Genomic DNA, 19,285 nt, shown 5'->3' on the forward strand with positions numbered 1-19,285 from the left:
ACTTTAACCGGAACACATTTGAAATTTCAATTTCCTTCCGGACTGTTTGGATAGGGGATCGCAAATTTTCAAGCTTTATTTGATGAGAATTTCTACTGGACGTTCATTTTATTAATTTATAAATTCTCGAAGCTTTTGCACATATTTGATCATGTGAGCATTCAGATGGACTCTCATTTATAGGATAAAGATATAGCGTATGTGGAATCCGTTTATGTTATAGGTATTTTTATCTCGATTTCATTTGGAAATAAATTAACATTTTAGAGACGAGTTTTTTAAGGTCTCTGAAAAAATTCAAGCGTCAGTAGTGGGAACATTTCAATTTACCGGGCGGGAAAATCGAGAACGATTAAATTAAATTTTCATTGCTAGTACTGAAATGTTCTCCCAAAAAAGGCTTTTTACGAATTAAATTGTTAAAAACAACTGGTGAATTGTGACTATTCTTATTTTGTGAATTCTTGAAAATGTTTGAATTCATGGCAGATTTTATCTAGTCGTGAAAATAGTTTATACCTCGTCCAAATGACCAATAAAATGTTCTAACGCTCTGTTTTCGAAGTTGTATTACCTCTCGAAGGAGTAATAAAATATTTTCAGAGAAGTTGAGAATAAAACACGGTGGAGTAGAAAAGGAAGGGCCCATCTCTTTGAAGATGAAAGGTATTTGAAACTCCGCGGGTCTGAGTATCTCAGCACTTCTTCGCCAAGTATTTATCCATTTTTTTCTTTCTCATTTGTATGAACTAGATTCGTTAAACTTTTAACACGTCTCGCCATATTCTTCGAGTTGAAAGTTACTCCATTTACCAATTCATGCAATACCCCTTTCCCAGTTAGTCCATCGTTTTTCTCGTGATTTTGCATATTTCCAATTTCATCAACCCCTCTCGCCCTCTTACGATGAATGTATTCCACCCAGGCATCCATAAAGCTCGCAAAAACGTCACACCAGTGAAGAAGTTGTTCCACTGAAAGGAAAAACGATGAAAATGTCAGACAAGAAAAAATGCCTTAGATGTTCCTATCGACCAACAGTTTGATTGAAGAGTTTCTGATGTACATGTTGATTTTTTTCTTTCCTTACCAAATAAAATGAGAGTGACAAAAGCAAAGGTTGTGGCCGGAACGAAAACGTAGGGTATCTGATTGTACGTCCATCTGAGGAGAGTAGGTGCCTCGTAAAAGAAAATTCCCGTCAGTGTATTGAACATCCAGGGTAAGTAAAGAAATGGCATTCCGTACTTTTCACCGATTGTCAATAAAAATGTTGATACCATCGCTGTTACGAATCTACCCATTGTCATTTTTATTATAACATCTGAAAAGGCCAATAATTTTTCACTGAATTCCACTTGGAAATTTCAATAGAAAACCCTCGCGGTTTTTCTAATAATTTTCCATGACATTTTGCAAATATCTTTGAAGTTATTTCTAATTAATTTGTCAGAGCGCTTCCTCTCAAAGATATTGACGAGATAATTAGTGCCAGTGAATTTGTGTCTATAATATAGTTAGAGAAGTGCAATTACTGTAAGACCGTCGAAATATGGCGCCGAAAGCAGTGGCCTTGGTCACCGAATGTCCAAGGGGCGATCGTGCTCCAACTTCCAAGGTGATTGAACTCAAACAAGAAACCACAAGACACATAACTCGCAAGTACCATGTTCTCGTCTGTAAAATTAATCCCAACTTTGAAGGGGGTTATAATCAATCAATAAACCCACTCCGATGCCACCCAGCTCACCTCCGCGACTGCTCTCCCCTGAAAGCCATAATTCACCAATACCGAATTGTTAATTCCATCATTCTTCCTCGTACCATCCAACTGATTCATCCTGACGCCTTGACAAATGAGACTTGGAATTTTTCAAATTTATCTCACCACTGGTGACAGCCATGATCCCTCAGAAATTCGTGAAATAAAGGAAGATCACGCTAACATATACAATCGAGACTAATTTTTCAATCCCAACGTGAGATATTAGTCACTGGTATGAATTTTCGATTTGCCGATGAAATAGACAAAAGACCTGGAGCCAATTGTGCACGGTGAAAATAGCTAAAAGTATGCCATCGAGCTTGATGTGTAATCCATCCAAGATGAGACGTATTAAAAAAACTCCAATCTCAACGGCAATAACGCACAGCTGCATAAGAAGCCATGGTGTATGAAGCATTGGATATCCCTGCCTTCCGAATATACAAGGGAAAAAACCTTTTAATGAATTTTAAACATAAATCATTCAACGAGATTATCCGATACTTACCGTCATAGCCCCCAGCATTATGAGTGTGTAATGCTCAATACCCAGTATTGAAGTCATGAGCTTCAGATCTCGTTCGACATTTGCTGGGACTTTTATCAAAAATTCATTACTTGCTGCATTTTATTCCACTCAAAAAAAAAAGCTTACCAACATCTGTGCTTCTGCGTCGCGTCATAAACCTTCCAGGGAGTTGATAATTCATCATTCGGATAATGTCCAGTACCGTAATCACCTGAAAGCCGAGCATAGGAAATTCTCATGATTTTCTAATGAAATCGATGGAAGAATAGTCAGGAGCATTATGACGATGCACTAACGGTTCCTATGAGTCCTAGGAGGATTACACACAGGTGACTGCCCATACTCCAGTGCTCGCATAATGTGCAAAGTATTCGGCCAACTCGCTGTGAGAATAACAGCCTTCAATTAGAAACTTATCTATTGGTTTAAATATTCATTGAAATAAAAGATGATGATGCTTTCTTACTCACAGAATAAATTTTATTTTAATATTTTGAGGATGTGGCTCTCCTAGCCAGAATTATCGGTTTTTCCGTTTTCTAATAAATTATTGATACGATTGGCGCGATTGCGCAATTTATTATTATTTAATATTATTCAAAATGACACGATTGCACTGCGTTTTTCCTAAACCTTTCCAAAATTCATAAAACTTTTAAAAAAACACAGGAAAATTACCGCGCGCTAATAAAACTTCATGTGTGTAAAATGATATTTTTTTTCGGATTAATCCGATAAAAAAATCGCCGGAAAAGTAAAAAAAAAAATCGGTAATTTTGGCTGAAAGGGGGCAGAGGGGGGGCAAAGGGGGCGAATGTTCTTCAAGCTATAAACAATCGCGCTGTTTGAAAAATTGAGATTGAGACAGAGACTTTCAACGAATTCAAAAAAATTGAGTATTTCGATAGGATTTTCATAATTCTACTTAACACTGGAATTATTAAAATGCCCGATGCATGTAGAAATAATTGAAAGTAACGGAAGTGGACGTTTAATCGATAGCCATTCTACCTCGAGTTGCAGTGAAATTCAGAGGGATGGACTCATACAGAGAGCGGGAATTTAACCAGCGGGCACATCCTGTCAAATTACGATTAAATTACAGGGGGTTAATCAAGTAATAGTGATTTCCAAAGAGTTGTCAGCCTACGCACAGGTTCGTCCGACAATCTTTAATTCTCTTTACTATTCCCAAGTCCATCCCTCATTCTTCATTAGTGAAAAATACAATTTTTAATAATTTTAGCAATTTTATCCAGTGCCCTCAACTCACCGATTTTTTATTCTTCTCGAAAATACCGATGAAACGACAGATTTCACATTTTCTAGAAACTCTCATTATTCTTAATATTCCGTGGGTTTAGTGGAATTATTAATGGCATCTAGTTTATGTTGCATTTACTGAATTTAGCCGCGAACGGATGATACAGATATGTTTGTCTGTTTTAAAGGTTGGTTCTGGAAATTAATCTCGCAGGAAAATTGAATTATTGAATATTATATTGGAGATATTTCAAAGCGGATAGGATTGGGGAGATGAGCGACGGGATAAGAGAAAGAGATTAAATTGTCATTGGTTTTCTGCACTCGAGAGATATTAATACCAATGGAGGCTATCTCACGAATTTTCAAGGGATTCACTCATCATTAACTTCTTCAAAATTGATTATCCTGCAATTGCTGATTTTTTTTTAGCACAATTGCAGATTAAATAGTGCATTCACCCGGGGAATTGATCCACAGAATAATCTAATCTACAGAATTCCCATAAAATTCCATGTCATTGGGAAAATTCATGAAATGAGCGATCAAATCGATGAGACTGGTTTCAATGAAGGACGTGTTAAGAAAGTTAAAGCAGAAGGCCGAAGAGCGTTGGTATGTCTTGATAATAAAAAAAATTAAACTCAATAAGCTCCTCCCGAGAATTCATCGAGTTTCCATCTTGACCAATAAATAATCCGTTATTAATTTTATTTTCTCTTCTGTTGAAAATGAAAACAGACGACGGATTGTAACGAGTGGGGAAAATCGGAAAAAAGAGAATTGAAAAAAAATCCTGAGCTTGACGGAATGAGTGGAAATGTCAAAGTACGCTCCAATGAAGTTTATCACACGATTCAGGGAATATTGTTGGCTTTTACAATTCTGGCACTGAGTTATCACGGTATGCGTTACGGACCCATTGAATATAGTCTGTTGGAAAATGGTCAGAGTGTTCAGGGGCTGGTACCACCACGAAAAGCAGTGGTTACCCTCAGTCTCGGATATTCGTTCATGTACTCTATGATTTCCTCTCTGGGTGCATTTATGCTTGTTTATTCTCTAGTATCGGTGAGTAAACTTCATCAGACTTCATCGTTGTCTGCTAAATGTGACAGGTAGTTCGACGGTGGCAGGGAGTAAGGATATTACATATAAATGCATTAAAATATTTTGTTTGCAGATGAAACCGTATTGGAGTCTACCCACCATTGTTCTATGCATTTCTGAAGTAGTGTGGGAAGTTGGCGATGCTATTGTAGCTGTTTGGCTCTTGTTTGCACGGCTCAGATTTACGACTGCTCTCACATACACCGCTGGTGCATCACTCGTTATTTGTACGTTGTCATATTGTGAACATTTTCTATATATATATATTAATTAATTAAAACTTTGGGATTTCAGTAGCATTATTGAAATGGGATTATTCATCTACAAAATTTTTCCTCGGGCAAAAACAGAAATTACAGCGCTCGGATATTTTCAAAACTTGGAATTTTGTGGAGAGGAAAAAATAAAAAATATAGTTATTGCTCAGGGGTTTTTATGAAAGAGGAGGTATTTTGTTTTTTCATATTTTTCATTCGGAATTGTCGACTCGTCAGTTTTGCAGGATTGTTGGGAAAATTTCGTGAGTGGTTTGTGATATTCATAGGACCAGGTGAATGATTTGAATATTTTTCGGTGAAAAAAAATGAATCGGAATTTAATTTCCATATCTGTTGGAATTTCGTCGGGTTCCATTGCGAAGAGGGGGATATCGTGTTATTTCCAATCGATCCAAATTTAAAATGGTGCTTAATTAATGGGGAAAATTTGATGAGTGACAGCGGCGTATCCATTCATTCTCTGAATCGTAACGCCAAAGCGAGATTACATTTCCTCGATCACTGCAAATTAATTCGTCATTGGAAATATGAAAGCAATGTTCCTGCGGGACATTCTGCATTGTTGCGAATTGTCATTCGTAATTAATTAATTAAGGGGTGAAAGTTAATACGTCTATATCTGAGTTCATAAAAATCATTCAAGTGACAAATTTTATTTTAATGCAGTTTAAAATTCCGTAGCAAAAATAATTCTTATTGTTATCAGAATGGACTATTTCGTTTACACTTTATTAATTAATTGTTTCAGTGGGAGAACTCTGGTGCTGGCTCGGAGTAGTTCGTCTCTATGAACTGAGATCTTTCCAATAAATCTGGAAGACATCAATTCTGGATATTCAATGCTGCAATCACATTCGACAAATAAAATTTCGAGTCTAAATTGGGAATGGCAGTTTTATCTCGAGGTAGTGGTAACGTTCATCTTCGATCTGTGAACATCCGCCGGGAATATCACAGGGCATGTAAAACGATGAGATATATTTCGAGATAGATTCGAGAGGATTTCCACGGTGATGCATTTCTCTGGTCTAAAAAATTCAGTGAATACGATACAATAATCCATGAATAGCCTGCATACCCATCATACAAAGGAATTCAAGTGTCACTCACTCAGCGCAGAACGTCTTATAGGATTCATCTACGATCTTACGTTCATCGTGAGATCCATCAGCTAATTTTTTTATAATTGCCTCGAAAAAAGCGTGACAAGGGACTGGCGACACTTGGAGACTTCCATCCGAGCTAATTGCGGCGCTCTTCAATGGCTTGCACAATTCATTCGATCTGCAAATGTCATCCACACCGGAGATGAACGATAAGAATAGAAATATTTGAATATGGTTTTTGTCGTTCATTCTATTAGACATTTGACTGTAAAAATTCAATGCGTTTGGATTTTTCTATTTGAAAGAAATTCAACAAAAATTATGGTTTCAATAAATTCAACTTTTTCTGAAGAATTTTTTAAAGGAATTGTAAAATTTTAAAGGAATTTTCGAAGGGTTTTTTTCTATTCAACTTTTAATTGGTGCGCGTTTGAATGGCCGAGTTAAGTAGATTACTAACTTGCAAAGATAATCCTTTAAATATTTTATGCGATTAACTTGCAGTGGATTCAGTGCAATTCCAGCATAATTCCACAGTAACTGAGATTTCACTGCAATCTCCAACAATCTTTCATCGAACTTTTCATACACTTTTCCGAGAATGGATTTTTTGAAAAGGGTTGAAGCGACAATATCGATGTTGCGTATATTCGCATATCTCTCTGTAAGTGCACTCACTGCGTCTTCTATGGCACTGAAATTCGGCATGAGTGAAGTATTGACAGATGGGTTCGGAGTCTGGGATGTACGTCGTTGAAGATTCACCATATATACCTGTGGACAGCGGTGCATATAAAAAATACTCCAACCCAGACATAAAAATCGAAAAACCCCACAAAACAGGAAGCTAATTTCAATATCAAACGGATTTTATCTAATCTCACGGATGACGATGAATGAAGGTAAAAAAATTAGTCGGAGTGCCCCTCGAAATAATAATAATACTAAACGCGGAACAATAATATGACACATTCAAATAAATCTTCCCTTGGAATGCGAAAAAAATCCTAATCGTAACTTTGAATTAATTTTCGAGGGCTGTACAAAAAGAAAATGTCACCCCATATACAAAATCAATGAAAATTGAAACACAAATATTATGATAAATACATTGAGGTCAGGAAATTGGCGTGCTGATGATTCAATAGCACAGAGTTCATCCTGTGTCCAGGCGTGACTGGCATGCTTGATGCAATAAACATTCGGGTATTCCTCAATCCCAACATTTCGTGATATCCTACAGTACCGGAAGTAAAACATCACTGTGAGAGTGGAAAATATTGATTTAAAAAAAAAAGGGTCAGACGATACCATACCGACACCTTGGATTTCTATCCCCTGCAAAGAGAATGATGGTGACAAATGTGAGAGCTATGAAAACAGCAGATACTATGCAGACTCTCATGAAAATACTGAACAGGTGGGCTTGCCATTCTGCCAAGTGCATTGCAACGCCCCTCATAATAACTGGTTTCAATGCTGAATGATAATGTTTATATTCCATATAATGGTCACCATCATCATTGATCATCAGTGGTTGAATTTCCTCGTCACTACCTGTAACACGAATTTATATATCCCGCATCCCCCTTCACTAATGAATATTAACTTTACCCCGTGTCTTCGCCATCACGATGAATTAATTGAACTGACATTTTGTATCACAGAGTGGGCCATTTCACGGAGGATATTAAACCAGTCAGCAGAATTTCACAATCAGTTTCACTCAATGGCGATTGCTTTGTCTCTTTATAAATCCCGTGCGAATGACACAAATTCCCGGTAAATCAATTACTTGCATTAATGCAACGAAGTCAGCAGCGGGTGCCACTGATTTTAATTTCAGCCCAAACACCGTGAAAATGTTACAAATATTGACACAATCTATCGTTGTTTATTTAAAAATATACAGAGATCATTATTGGCTTTACGTATCGCATATCTCATTACGTTTCACAAAGTGGGAATTTTAATTGACAAATAGGTGGAATAAATACGAGTTCTTCATTCATCTGTAGAAAATATTATTTTCCATTTATCTTCACATCACACTGAGTACAATTTTTACATTTTTCATTATTTCATTGCTTTTTCCAGTTTACTTCGCATTTTCAATTTAATACACATGCGGTTATAAATGTATGCAACAATGAAATGCAATGATATCGGCAAACAAATGATCAGTTTAATTTACATTTGCGCAAAAACTCGGTTGTAACAAGTTCACCTTCGATATTTTCATGCATATTTCCATTATCATAGTCCATGAATCACTTATAAACGTACACATACGAAAATGTATTTCCATCCTTTTTTTTTGGCTTTGAAATATCAAGGGTATGTGCGTGGGCGTTTGCGCATTGGCCTATATACTGTATTTTACCGGTACCATTGCATGCAGGTAATTGTTGAGTTACATTCTAGAAATTATCCCCTCATTCTTGCACATCACACGAGGTATTTATCCGGACCGGAAGTTTCTCCCTTCCTCCCAGTTAGAGCTCACAGGATATTGGATCTATACCAAAAGACTAAACTTGACTTTATCAGGAGAATCTCCAACAGGGATTTGCATAAAGCGATGGATAGGAAACTTTCTCAAAATATTCACCAAGAAAACTTTCGTATTGCACACATCTTATTACATCATTCATGCCATGAAACTGTCCAGCAGTTTCTTTTATTGACCTGCGTCCCATTTTCACATGTTTCAAAAAGCTATTTTGAAAATAAATACAATGGATAATTCACTGATAATCATCTCTGTCACAACCCTCGAATCACATTGATTCTACGTATGAAAAAATTTGGAATAAAACCAAATATTTGAATAGAAAAAATCACAAATATCGATTAAGGGGGAAAAAAATCTATTATGCTTTTCTTTATTAAATAACTGATGGAATCGAGTGAAAAAACAAATGGAATATCAGTAAAAATTGCATGCAATTTGAATTAATTCCCAACAAAAGTTCAAGTATATTTTTTTTGCAAGCGATTGGTCTTTCTATTGATTTTTTTTACACTTTTTTTTTGACTTTTTAAAAGTGAATAATTATATCTATTAAACCTACATAAAAACGTACGTCAAACACTAGTATGCGACACAGTTTGTTTACAATGACTTTTATGACTCTCTTTCCCACAGATTGTCACAATATCCTTGGTAGTGTCATCACTGTCAGTGCCGCTGCCAGAGCTGCTATTTCTCGTCATCGTGTGATTGACATCCTGGAGCTGTGCGTTCTCGTAACTCCGTCGATTCCGTGAAATAATCGAATTAGCAGGAAGTGGTAGTTCCTTCCTGAGAGACTCGGGGCTCGAGCCAGAGTGAGGGCTCTCAGCAAAACCAGATTCTGGCGTTAATACAGACTCAGATGGTATTGTAACGATAATGTCATTGGGTGAAACTATTGATTCCGACAAAGGTGTAATTGTGGACTGTCTTGACGGTGCATCACTCAGATTTACCAATCTCTTGGGTTTTTCCATTTCTCCCTCAATATGTGCTACTGGATGATAACGCTTTACTCTCACATCCGACATTTCCCTACTCCCTTTACCATTTGTCACACCATTTATATTCCTCCTCATTAAATTCAAATGCTCCCGGCTGCCAGTGTTCCTTCGTGATCCAATTAAATTTTCACGACTACCGACGTACAAATTCCTAGCACTTCCATTCCAGCAGTCTGGTCTCTCTAAAGGCACTAAAATGTATTTTCTCGAGGCACTCAGATTTCTCCTCGATCCGTTGAGCGATCTCTTCTCATCCTCGAGATGAGGATAATTTTTGTGATTAAGATTTCTCCTGGAGCCACCCAGCGATCTCCTCTCCTCATCCAACAGGGGATACCTCGGCACAGCCCTTCTGCCACTCACTGATCTCACAAAATTCTCCTCACGCATCTCCCCCTCCCTCCCCTCCTCCTCATACACTATTTCCCGGCTGTTTTTCAGAATTTCCCGATTAACTGCCTCGGGTAATTGATGAAGCTCCATGTCCCCCATCACGTGAATGGCATCTGGATCCACCTCAACTACTCTGTATCCCGAGTCACGATGAGATTGGGGTAATAAGTGTGGACTTGGCAAACGTTGCTGACTCTCACGAAATACTCTACTAAAATTATTCTCCTCCAGGCTATTATCACTTTTAGTGCTCTCAGTCCTCACCATCGAGCTCGAATTAATCCCCGGATGTCGATGATGATGGGAATGAGGGTAATAATGATGAATATCGTGATATGGCTCCATCGAGAGATCCTCGTCCATGGGAAAACCTGAAAATCCCTCCAATCTTCATTCCTACGTCTTACTCCAAGGGAATAAAGAGAGGAATTTTAGAATAATATAAATACCGACACCTCGAACTTTCAGACAACCACATCCCACTTATTGATTTAATGTTTTAGTGGATGAACTCAACCAATGACTTTTAACGTATTAATTATTACTATGCGCATTACTCTTAATCGACCGCACAACATGTACCCATGGCCCTCAACCCTCTCCCGCTCCTCAGCCCTTCTCAACATATTTTAAATTTAAGCTCCTGGGGTCTCATCAATCAGTGGAATGTCGATATGGAGATTGGGTGGTCCTTGGGACGATGCATCCTGGGATGGCATCACATAACCAGAGCCAGCGCCCTGTGTGTACGTTGTCAATATCACTGGTGGTGAGCGAGGCTCACTCGCTATTTTCCTCAGTCCAACAGCATCTATGAAATTATATCCAGCACCAATAGACAATGAGACAAAATGCAAGAATGGAGAATGCACGCATGAAAATTATTCATTGAAATATCTTGAGCTTTCTTGATGAAATTTACGTGGTCACCTTATATCTGGAGATAACGCAACCCGATGCATATCATGTTCATTAAAATTAACGTCAAAAGCAATTCTCATTAAACTCTCATTAAACTCCATTAGAAATCGACTTGAATTCTATAGAGGAAGCGCAAGGTTTTTCCACTAAATATTTCAATACACGTCCAAAATAACAACTACAAGTGTATTATCAAGCATTAAAATATAGCAGTGCAACCCCATAGTAAATTAGTTAATTTATGCGTGATACAAGCACCTAAATGTGAAACAGCTGCAGAGCTTTCGAACCAAATCCCCCGACAGCTGTTTATTTTCCTCATTAACACGAGATCTACGTCACTCGTTAATAATTTAAGAAGCAAACACAAAGGTGCTGAGATTTATCTGTTAAAATATATGCCTGTAACGATAAATTGTCAGCAATTATGTACAGAGCGAGTACAATTTAAATAGATAATCACCATTCCCATGACGCAATTCATCTTGCACACGATAGAACTCAGCTAGTTCACGTCCCGAGCACAAAGGTGTATCCACCTGAGTGGTTGTATTGAACAATGAATGATCCACCTCGTATCCCTGTCTCTCCTTGGAGTAGCTGACCATCGGTTCAAATCTGTGGCCCCAGAGTATCTCCTGGGGGAGATAACTCGAGCGTGCTTGAGTAGTTTGTCCAGTCGACTCGATTGTTCCCTCCAGTATGACAACCACCTCAAATCTCTCAGTCAACATATCCTCAGCTGACATAATGTAGAACGGTGAATTCGAATTGATTTTATGGATAATCATCATGGGCCAAATAAAAAAGATACTGCCATTGTGCCCATCAGTACCAACATCGAGCTCTTGCTGATGCTGCGCCATTATTTCACCCTCTTTAGTTGTTCTCGTGCGAATAACTTGGGCCCGCACAGTTGCCCCAATGATGTGCGATTTTCTCATATCAGCGACTCGAAACATTAGACTCAGTTCACCATCTCGCTGACATATTACAGCATTTCTGGAGAAGAGGAGTGTCTGTGTGCGCTGCTTGGGACGACTCATCTTTGCAAATACAATGCCAACCATGAATGCCTGGATCATCACTCCAGCGATACTCTGTATGCACATGACAAATATTGCCTCCGGACACTCCTCGGATGTTGCTCTACTGCCGTATCCAATGGTATGCTGTGTCTCGATGGAGAACAAGAAGCAGCTCGTGAATGAGTGGACATTGTGAATGCAGGGGGTCCAGTGATTCAACTCCTGCATCCCTGGGAGATGTCTCTCGTCGAAGTCACCATGGGTAAAGGCAATAAGCCACCAGATCACAGCAAAACCCAGCCAAGACAAAACAAAACTCAGGGTGAAGCACAGGAGTGTCCAACGCCACTGGGTATCCACCAGAGTTGTAAATATGTCCTGGAGAAAACGCAGGGAGCGGCGGGATATCCGGGACTGTAGGACATTGCATTCACCATTCTTCAGGACCGCTCGACGACGAATTTTTCGCACTGGGCCCGATCGATATCTACTCCTGTCAATTCACAGATAAAAATGCCAATTTAGTGCATCTGGTTTAAGGTCAACGAGTACTTTGTTTGCGATGATGACAGGCATTGATTGCAGTTTAGTGGGTTTATCATTCTGCAAATAAGATAAGAGTTCTCGTGGTGATGGTAATTGACGATAATTAATTGCGAGATAAATAGATGCACTAAACGTCAGAAGTTCTTTACGATCTCATCTAGGTAGAGAAAAAAATTTTTTGACTCCCAAGATAAATCCATCACTTTTAAAAATATTGAGATATTTTCGACTGATTCAATTTTTATTATGATAAAGGAAAATTCAAAGTGAAATTCAAAATTGATTAAAGTAAAAATGAAGTATCTAGTCTTCTGTCGGAAAATACTTTACGGAGGAAAAAGAGAAAAAATTACAAATAATGAGTAAATATGAATTAAAAACTGCAACGGTAGAAACAGCATGTTCTCCATTCGAGAACCCGAGTTTTTTTTCAAATGATAAATAGCACTGCCTACTTTTAGTGCAATTGCCTGGAATGTAGTACAACAATTACTGAGCTTCAGAGTTTTTTCCCCTGACATTAAGAGAAATACCCTTAGAGTAAGTGAAAATGTAATTTATTCTTCAGACCTCATGCTCATGAATTTTCATTACCACAGAATCTAAGGATCAAGCGACATTCCCGTAAAATAGAAAATCTTTTTTTCTCCCTCGAAAAAGTCTCCACAGGATCGTCTGCAAATTGGCGTATGCAAATCCTGTCAATGACTATTCAATAAATGGATGACGAGTGACACCCAGTGTCTCTTTTCATTGTCCATTTGCGTACAACTAACCGGAATATTATTGTTATAACGACATCATTATGGACACGATTCAACATCACATGCCACCTTGAAGAGACTTAGAAATGAAATAAAAAGATTTATTGTTCACCACGAGCTGCAGCCATAGTTAAACACCATCTCATAAATTTTCTCGTGACGTATTGCTACTCGTTACATTTGATGAGGGATGAACCTTGGCCTTACCCGTTGGCTTCTCCAACTTTGTAAATACATATTTATCATCAAAAACCAACGCTGTTAACTTAGCGTTACCGGGGCTTAAGGCATCACCAAGTTTTCGTGAATAAACGTGTGTAAGTACAATTTATCATTGCAAACCTTCCACGAACATGGCACACTGCTGAGCTGATGGAGGGCACATATCGTAGAGGCAGTGACATAAAATACTGGTGTACAGATAAGCTTGGAAAATAGGCGAGTCGACAAACCTCAAACCAAACTACTGTACCCTTCCCAATATTTGTCCCCTTCCTCTAGCATTCATCTCTTCGTTAGTACCATTCCCCTTTGCAAATCTGAGTTCAAACTTTCAATAGCTCTGGCAACCGTTTATTGGAAAATTAATCCTCATCCGAATTGATGAGTTCTTATTTGTTCCCTTAATCCCTACATTTGATACCGCCATGATTGTTCTTGGCAGATGCGAGTGCACGTTTTATCGATGTTCAGTGATAAAAAAATGATGATATCATCCAACAAGTATATCTTGATTATGATGCGATATAAATTTTTCACCATTTCTCTGTGTTACAGATAATCCCTGAGGTAAACGAAAAAAATGGGGGACTCGTATCGCGGAGAGAATCAACTTGTTTGGGGGAATAGTTGCGGTGTTAATTGCGGGGTCATGACATGTAAGTGATTTATGTAGATCCGTATTTCTCCGGCACTAGAGATTAATTACGGGACGCATGTCACGATGAGATTTTCTGTTATGGTTTTTTCCATTTCGTTGGGAGTTTTAAAAATCCGTAAATTTCGATCTCTGGTTTTTTTTTTAAGGCAGAAATTACGAACGAATCGATGAAAGAGTGGAAGATGAATCGTTCAACCGTTCCATTAGCATATTCTCCGAATTGTTAGCTGATGAATTATGTCTTCCAGGACTCAATACATTATTCTCTTTCCTCTCATCTCGATATACATTAGATCTACGTCGTATGAATAATAAACCTGTCAATATGAAATTTATCATTGTCATTAATTAACAGTACTAATGACATGCTATTTCGATGTTGCTCTTGGTTTCGTACGGCACAGGTGGGCAAATATATTCACATTAGCGGCCATTAATTGATACCTTCCATAAAATGAAGACCGTAGAGCAATAAGCAATAATCGTGTCAACAAAAATGTGGACTGACGGCTATTCCTAATACAATGGACATTTTTAAAAAAAAAACTGAACTTTGCGGAAAATATCATTCAATTCGATTCAAAGATAATCACGATTTTTCAACGGAATAGTGATTAAAATTTCAGTTTTTGTGAATTCCTATCATCATAAAAAATCATTACCCTATTAAAAAATATGGCTGAATTTTTCACCCAAAATACCCGGAATTTAATTCAAGGGGGAAATGTTTCATGACAGAGAAGATAAAAATTCGATGAATTTCGTAAATTTACAACATGAATATAAAAATTAATTTTTCCGGTGGAAAATTTCCAAATGACGTTTTAATTGTATCGAATTCTTTGAGGGAATTCATATAAATATATCAGTAATTCAACAAAAATTTTAGGTTTCAACGAAAATTTCTGTGAAAAAAAATAATAAATTTGAAATAACGATATTTCGCGAAATTTCGCGATATTTCGCGATATTTCGCGGAGACTATTAGACGCTCGGTATTTCAAGGAGACAGACAGGAAAATTCAGTAAAAATTCAACAACTTAATATTGAATGCAAGGTGTCAATATGTACCTGCTCCTGAACGACGGATTCGGACTCTGGCAATTGCTCTTGGCAACTTTGATGACAACCGGAATTTGACACTTGGACGGCAGTAATTTCTGATCATCACCACTCTCTGGACCGGCCGAATTGCCATTATTTATTTTACTCTTCATATCACCATTCATTTCCCCAGAATGATTATTATTCCCCATGAAACGTTATCTCAAAAATAAACGACACTGTTGACCTTTAAATAAGTACGAAGTAAAATGTCTCAGTAACCTTGATACTAGATAACTCAATGCTCTCCAGCAAGACCGAGATAATGACTTATTGATCCAAGAGGCAGTTTATCGCGTCGAATGCGAATCGCTGAGAAATTGGGTCAGGTGCACCACCAGGAACTCTACCCATCGACCATGAGTCTCAACTGAATATCAACGACACAAGAGCCAATCTGAATGTGCCCCAGGTATTAAATTATCTCTCTTCCTTCTCCACCGTTTTTTTCTCTCCTCAAAAATGCTGACAATTCCTCCTATATCCTTTGTTATGAAAAAAAAGGAAAAAAAAATAACAAAGAGTAATAGCTTCAAATATCCGAATGTGCCTATCATGTGCAATATAACTACTGGAACGTGACAAAACTGATACTGTTCTGGGGCTGGCATGTAGCGTCTTATATGCTCTTCCAACACCTGACCACTGACGGTCACTTATCAGCCACTAAGCGTCCAGTTTGCTCTTGTTATTTGCGAAAAAAAAATCGCCATCCAACATGAAACATCCAGTGTTTCTCCGTGTACTCAGGTGTCGTCATCAAAAGATTGACAGCGTCCATTCCTATTTTTGCATTTGACACTTGCACTTCCACTTATCCAAGATCTATCCCTCAAAATAATTCCAATCATCTCCATCATCTTGCTGATAATAAATATAACAATTTTCCAACTATCATATAAGATCTTTCTTATCATCCGAGAGAAATCAAACTAGAACGTCACCACTTGTCACTTTGAAGTGGCTCAAGTACTCTCTGATAATTGTTTGGCACGATGAATGGCATCTGGATTGCACCTCGAATTGGTATCATTGAATAATACCATTTGACAATGACAACACCGAAAAACGTCAGCGGCGACAAGACGCAGACGACTGACAAGGCCCGCTGTCCTCCTTATCACTGTTCACTCGCACCTATCTCACAAGACTCGTCGCTGAATTGTTATCAAGAGATGAAATGATTTCTTTGGCAACTTCACCGTGAATCGCTGATTACGCATCTCCGATTAAACCACTACGAAAGACTACGCTGTAACCCCAATAAGGTATGTAATTCCCCAAAGTACATGAAAACTCAGCACTTATAAAATAATCGCATTATTTATCCGACTTCTGAATTCGCCCCTCTCGGAGGTATCACCTGAAACAGTCACAATTCTCTCGTCTTCTCGATTCACTCATCTCAAATTTCTAATGACAACACCCAACCGAACGAACTAAAATGCATTTTGAACGATTTAGCGATCGGATTTGATACCACTCATCCGCTATCACCCACCTCCGATCAGACCACCGGAAGTCAACGATTATACAGTGCCACGAGAATTACCGTTCTCTTTGTTAATACATTCGCACTCAATGCTTCGTCCGAATTTAAAAAACAACTCAACTACATCAATAAAAATAGAAACAATTATGTATTGGCAAGTCATAACTAACCAGCCCTGAAAAGTTGGTGTCTACAGATGAAGAGACGGAGAAAATCTGTCATATCAAGGGATCCAACAGAATGGGAGTGCCCGGAAAGGGTCGATCAACGTCACTACCAGATTAGACCCGAGAGAGAATTCATTTATTCTCTCCCCATTATCTTCTCCCCCATACAAGCCATAAACAATGTAATTATAGAAGTAGCGATAGAGCATAAAAAGGAGGCAGAATTGAATGATTCATAATCATCGTCCAATATCTTGTCCTGAAACCCTCTACTCACCGCTACTGCCAATTCCTCAGTTTATTCCCGTGATTGTTCTGTCCATTACGCGGAAGAGAATGCAATTGGTTATCTAATTATTCCCTCGACCCAGAGATAAGGAAGTGAAAAAATTCAATCTATAATATATAATGAATTTCGTTTGAAAATTGAACGCAATTTGAAGTTCAATACTTTCCCGGAATATTCTCGATTTATCATTAATATTAAAAAAAAGTTAAGAAACCTAAAGCCATCATGAAAAATTCTGAATAATTCAGTATAAACATCACTTGCTAAAACAATGAAAAACTCATGGAAAATTCAAACGTTAAATAATCAAGAGTGAAGGATTAATTCAGCTTCATCAGCCTAAAACCTGACCCTTTCTACCTTGTGTAATTGCAACCAACCAGCTGTCTCTTCTCCTTGATACAATTCTTCTCCTACCGAGTGTTCGTCTCGTTGGCGATGTCCTGACAATGCCAATCCTCGTCGCACCCTGTAGGAACCTGTGTCCTCCGTATTTACAGCCATTCGACATTCTCCCAGTAATTCTCTCGATTTGAATTCACTTGTCCAATCTCTATTCTTATCTCTAGCACAATACGTTGCACTGAACCACATGAGAGACCTCATTATTCAGCAATTGCAACCCTTTACCGTTCACTCATTCACCCATGATATTCTACGGGTGAATTAATTTCGGCTTAATCGTTTCTAGTATCTGCCATTGTTATCAGATTAATTTGGGATGCTGGACAGGTGTGACTGTCTAGCACTAATGAACGGATGGAATAACTCTAAATAAACCCGACGTACCAATCATGTCGTGGTCATGAGAGACTCTGATGATTGCTTTTTTGTTCGTCGATGATTGTAACACTATGACGAGAGCTGCAGGACCGCGTGGGGACGGATTTAAGATAAGGGGGAGTTGTTGCGATAAATGGGACGAGACACTCGCGATGGATCACAGAAGGCCAGGAGACATTTTATTATGACGGCTCTTCTCTTTATTGTTTATCACAGGCAACTTTTCGTGATTATTTTCTCGATATTTTTCGGAAATTTAGATTGACCAGATGATATCACGAAGCGTGCTGTCTCATGATATTATTTATGTTGGTTCTGTTGAGAAACGTGATCGCGTTGCGTCTCATCATTTAAATAATCGTCATTTTCCTCTCAGTGACTGAAAATTCATCTCGACTATTTGAATCTTTTACTTTTTTACTTGATGAGGTATCTGCTATCTGCGCCAATGATCGGAATACAGTCCAACGGTCAGTATGAGAGTATACATTTTTGATTGCACGCCTCTGATCAAATGCCACAGCTGTTAATGCATTTATAATGAGTCAGTGCTCGAGAATAAAACGGTTGAGTTAACCAACGGCATGTTCGGGGATAATCGCCGGGATTTTTCAAACGAGTGGAGATTACAGTGTTAAAAATTTTCCATTGAAATTTTCAGCGAGATATATAATATTTTTATTAAATGCCCTAAGTAATTTTAAAAAAATACATAATGTGTAAAAGTTTTGGATATCACTATCATTATCATTGAATTTTAGGTTTCGATTAGTAAATTCTTTATCTCGCTCAAAACTTTCTATAAATGTGCGTGATTTCCGTTTTTTGTTTTTTTTTTCGAAATTCAACAGCGAAGTGGCACATAAAGCGATATTAAATCAATTTCAGAGTCGAAGAAAATATCGATTGATCAAGCTGCCAGGATAGATCGATAATTATAATAAACCCGCGATATTTGAAAAATGAGTACGGACATGGAAATTTTGTGAGAAAATTGGAGTGAATTATGTCGAGCGACGCTCATTACACCTCGAAATAACCGAATAACAACGCCACGGTGTCATCTGTCAGTCATGAAAGATAACGTAACGGAATTTGTGTGCGCACGACAGTGTCGGCAACAACTCAGAAATACTGAACAGTATCCAACAAAATCACAACAAATTTCTCCTCCGAGTGCAATAATAATTATCAAATGTCCATTAACTCCGCAGTTCAAGTAAAAACTCTCCGCTAAGGCAAGTATCTGATAATCAATTTCCAAGCATCGCCGAGTTGACAGATGTGTATGCGCAGCATATTACTTCAACTTTGAGTACCGATAAACCTTGCTCAAGGTCGGAGCAA

At 38.0% G+C, this 19,285-nt stretch overlaps 4 protein-coding genes and 1 long non-coding RNA gene across 10 annotated transcripts in view; 2 read left to right on the forward strand and 3 right to left on the reverse strand.

Moving 5' to 3' along the window:
• Positions 1-64: 64 nt before the first annotated feature.
• On the reverse strand, positions 65-3,666 carry LOC105263826 (uncharacterized). The gene is made up of 8 exons (XM_011300292.1): positions 3,568-3,666; positions 2,587-2,677; positions 2,421-2,528; positions 2,274-2,362; positions 1,751-2,192; positions 1,536-1,677; positions 1,091-1,324; positions 65-974 (listed from the first exon to the last, which is right to left on the reverse strand). Exons 1-5 carry the CDS (start codon positions 3,631-3,633, stop codon positions 1,992-1,994), a joined length of 555 nt encoding a protein of 184 aa, XP_011298594.1. The 5' UTR covers positions 3,634-3,666; the 3' UTR covers positions 65-974; positions 1,091-1,324; positions 1,536-1,677; positions 1,751-1,991.
• Positions 3,339-5,838, forward strand: LOC105263805 (uncharacterized). Of its 3 annotated transcripts, none has more exons than XM_011300257.1 (5): positions 3,339-3,450; positions 3,990-4,172; positions 4,299-4,628; positions 4,741-4,894; positions 5,694-5,838. In XM_011300257.1, the coding sequence occupies exons 2-5, from the start codon at positions 4,095-4,097 to the stop codon at positions 5,753-5,755; spliced, it is 624 nt and encodes a 207-aa protein (XP_011298559.1). In that variant the 5' UTR covers positions 3,339-3,450; positions 3,990-4,094; the 3' UTR covers positions 5,756-5,838. The 3 variants fall into 3 exon arrangements, with proteins under 3 accessions (XP_011298559.1, XP_011298560.1, XP_011298558.1); XM_011300258.1 differs by having other exon boundaries at positions 4,001-4,172; XM_011300256.1 differs by lacking the exon at positions 3,339-3,450 and having other exon boundaries at positions 3,743-4,172.
• LOC105263804 (uncharacterized) lies at positions 5,612-17,988 on the reverse strand. 2 transcript variants are annotated; one of them, XM_011300254.1, is made up of 6 exons: positions 17,516-17,988; positions 7,368-7,608; positions 7,162-7,288; positions 6,512-6,825; positions 6,056-6,229; positions 5,612-5,973 (listed from the first exon to the last, which is right to left on the reverse strand). In XM_011300254.1, the coding sequence occupies exons 1-6, from the start codon at positions 17,664-17,666 to the stop codon at positions 5,841-5,843; spliced, it is 1,140 nt and encodes a 379-aa protein (XP_011298556.1). In that variant the 5' UTR covers positions 17,667-17,988; the 3' UTR covers positions 5,612-5,840. The 2 variants fall into 2 exon arrangements, with proteins under 2 accessions (XP_011298556.1, XP_011298557.1); XM_011300255.1 differs by lacking the exon at positions 17,516-17,988 and adding an exon at positions 7,666-8,920.
• The window catches only part of LOC105263803 (uncharacterized), a 10,762-nt gene continuing 515 nt past the window's right edge, over positions 9,039-19,285 (reverse strand). The window contains exons 1-3 of one of the 2 annotated variants that reach the window (XM_011300253.1): positions 15,175-16,654; positions 11,348-12,405; positions 9,039-10,334 (exon numbers count right to left, since the gene is read on the reverse strand). In XM_011300253.1, coding sequence (XP_011298555.1) covers positions 9,139-10,334; positions 11,348-12,405; positions 15,175-15,359 — 2,439 coding nt within the window. In that variant the 5' untranslated portion in view covers positions 15,360-16,654 and the 3' untranslated portion in view covers positions 9,039-9,138. Of the gene's footprint in view, positions 10,335-11,347; positions 12,406-15,174; positions 16,655-19,285 lie in introns of those variants that run through there. The other variant, XM_011300251.1, reaches the window with a different exon arrangement.
• LOC105263802 (uncharacterized) overlaps positions 18,424-19,285 on the forward strand; it is a 6,223-nt gene continuing 5,361 nt past the window's right edge. For both annotated transcript variants that reach the window (XR_891926.1, XR_891925.1), the window contains exon 1: positions 18,424-19,176. This is a non-coding gene — a long non-coding RNA (uncharacterized lncRNA). The remainder of the gene's footprint in view (positions 19,177-19,285) is intronic.

The sequence above is a fragment of the Fopius arisanus genome, unplaced genomic scaffold, assembly GCF_000806365.1.
Source record: "Fopius arisanus strain USDA-PBARC FA_bdor unplaced genomic scaffold, ASM80636v1 scaffold00016, whole genome shotgun sequence".
Classification (NCBI taxonomy): domain Eukaryota; kingdom Metazoa; phylum Arthropoda; class Insecta; order Hymenoptera; family Braconidae; genus Fopius; species Fopius arisanus.

Excerpts from the sequence above, each read along its gene's own strand:
- LOC105263826 (XM_011300292.1), bottom strand. The coding sequence starts at position 3,633 with ATGAGAGTTTCTAGAAAATGTGAAATCTGTCGTTTCATCGGTATTTTC. Across the intron at positions 2,529-2,586 it reads AGGACTCATAGGAACCGTTA|AATTTCCTATGCTCGGCTTT; the intron begins GTGCATCGTCAT and ends GAAAATCATGAG. Across the intron at positions 2,363-2,420 it reads ACGCAGAAGCACAGATGTTG|TCCCAGCAAATGTCGAACGA; the intron begins GTAAGCTTTTTT and ends TTTTGATAAAAG.
- LOC105263805 (XM_011300257.1), top strand. The coding sequence starts at position 4,095 with ATGAGCGATCAAATCGATGAGACTGGTTTCAATGAAGGACGTGTTAAG. Across the intron at positions 4,173-4,298 it reads CAGAAGGCCGAAGAGCGTTG|ACGACGGATTGTAACGAGTG; the intron begins GTATGTCTTGAT and ends AAATGAAAACAG. Across the intron at positions 4,895-5,693 it reads TGGTGCATCACTCGTTATTT|TGGGAGAACTCTGGTGCTGG; the intron begins GTACGTTGTCAT and ends TAATTGTTTCAG.
- LOC105263804 (XM_011300254.1), bottom strand. The coding sequence starts at position 17,666 with ATGTCGAATGGCTGTAAATACGGAGGACACAGGTTCCTACAGGGTGCG. Across the intron at positions 6,826-7,161 it reads GCCAATTTCCTGACCTCAAT|GTATATATGGTGAATCTTCA; the intron begins GTATTTATCATA and ends CGCTGTCCACAG. Across the intron at positions 5,974-6,055 it reads TATAAGACGTTCTGCGCTGA|ACCAGAGAAATGCATCACCG; the intron begins GTGAGTGACACT and ends TGAATTTTTTAG.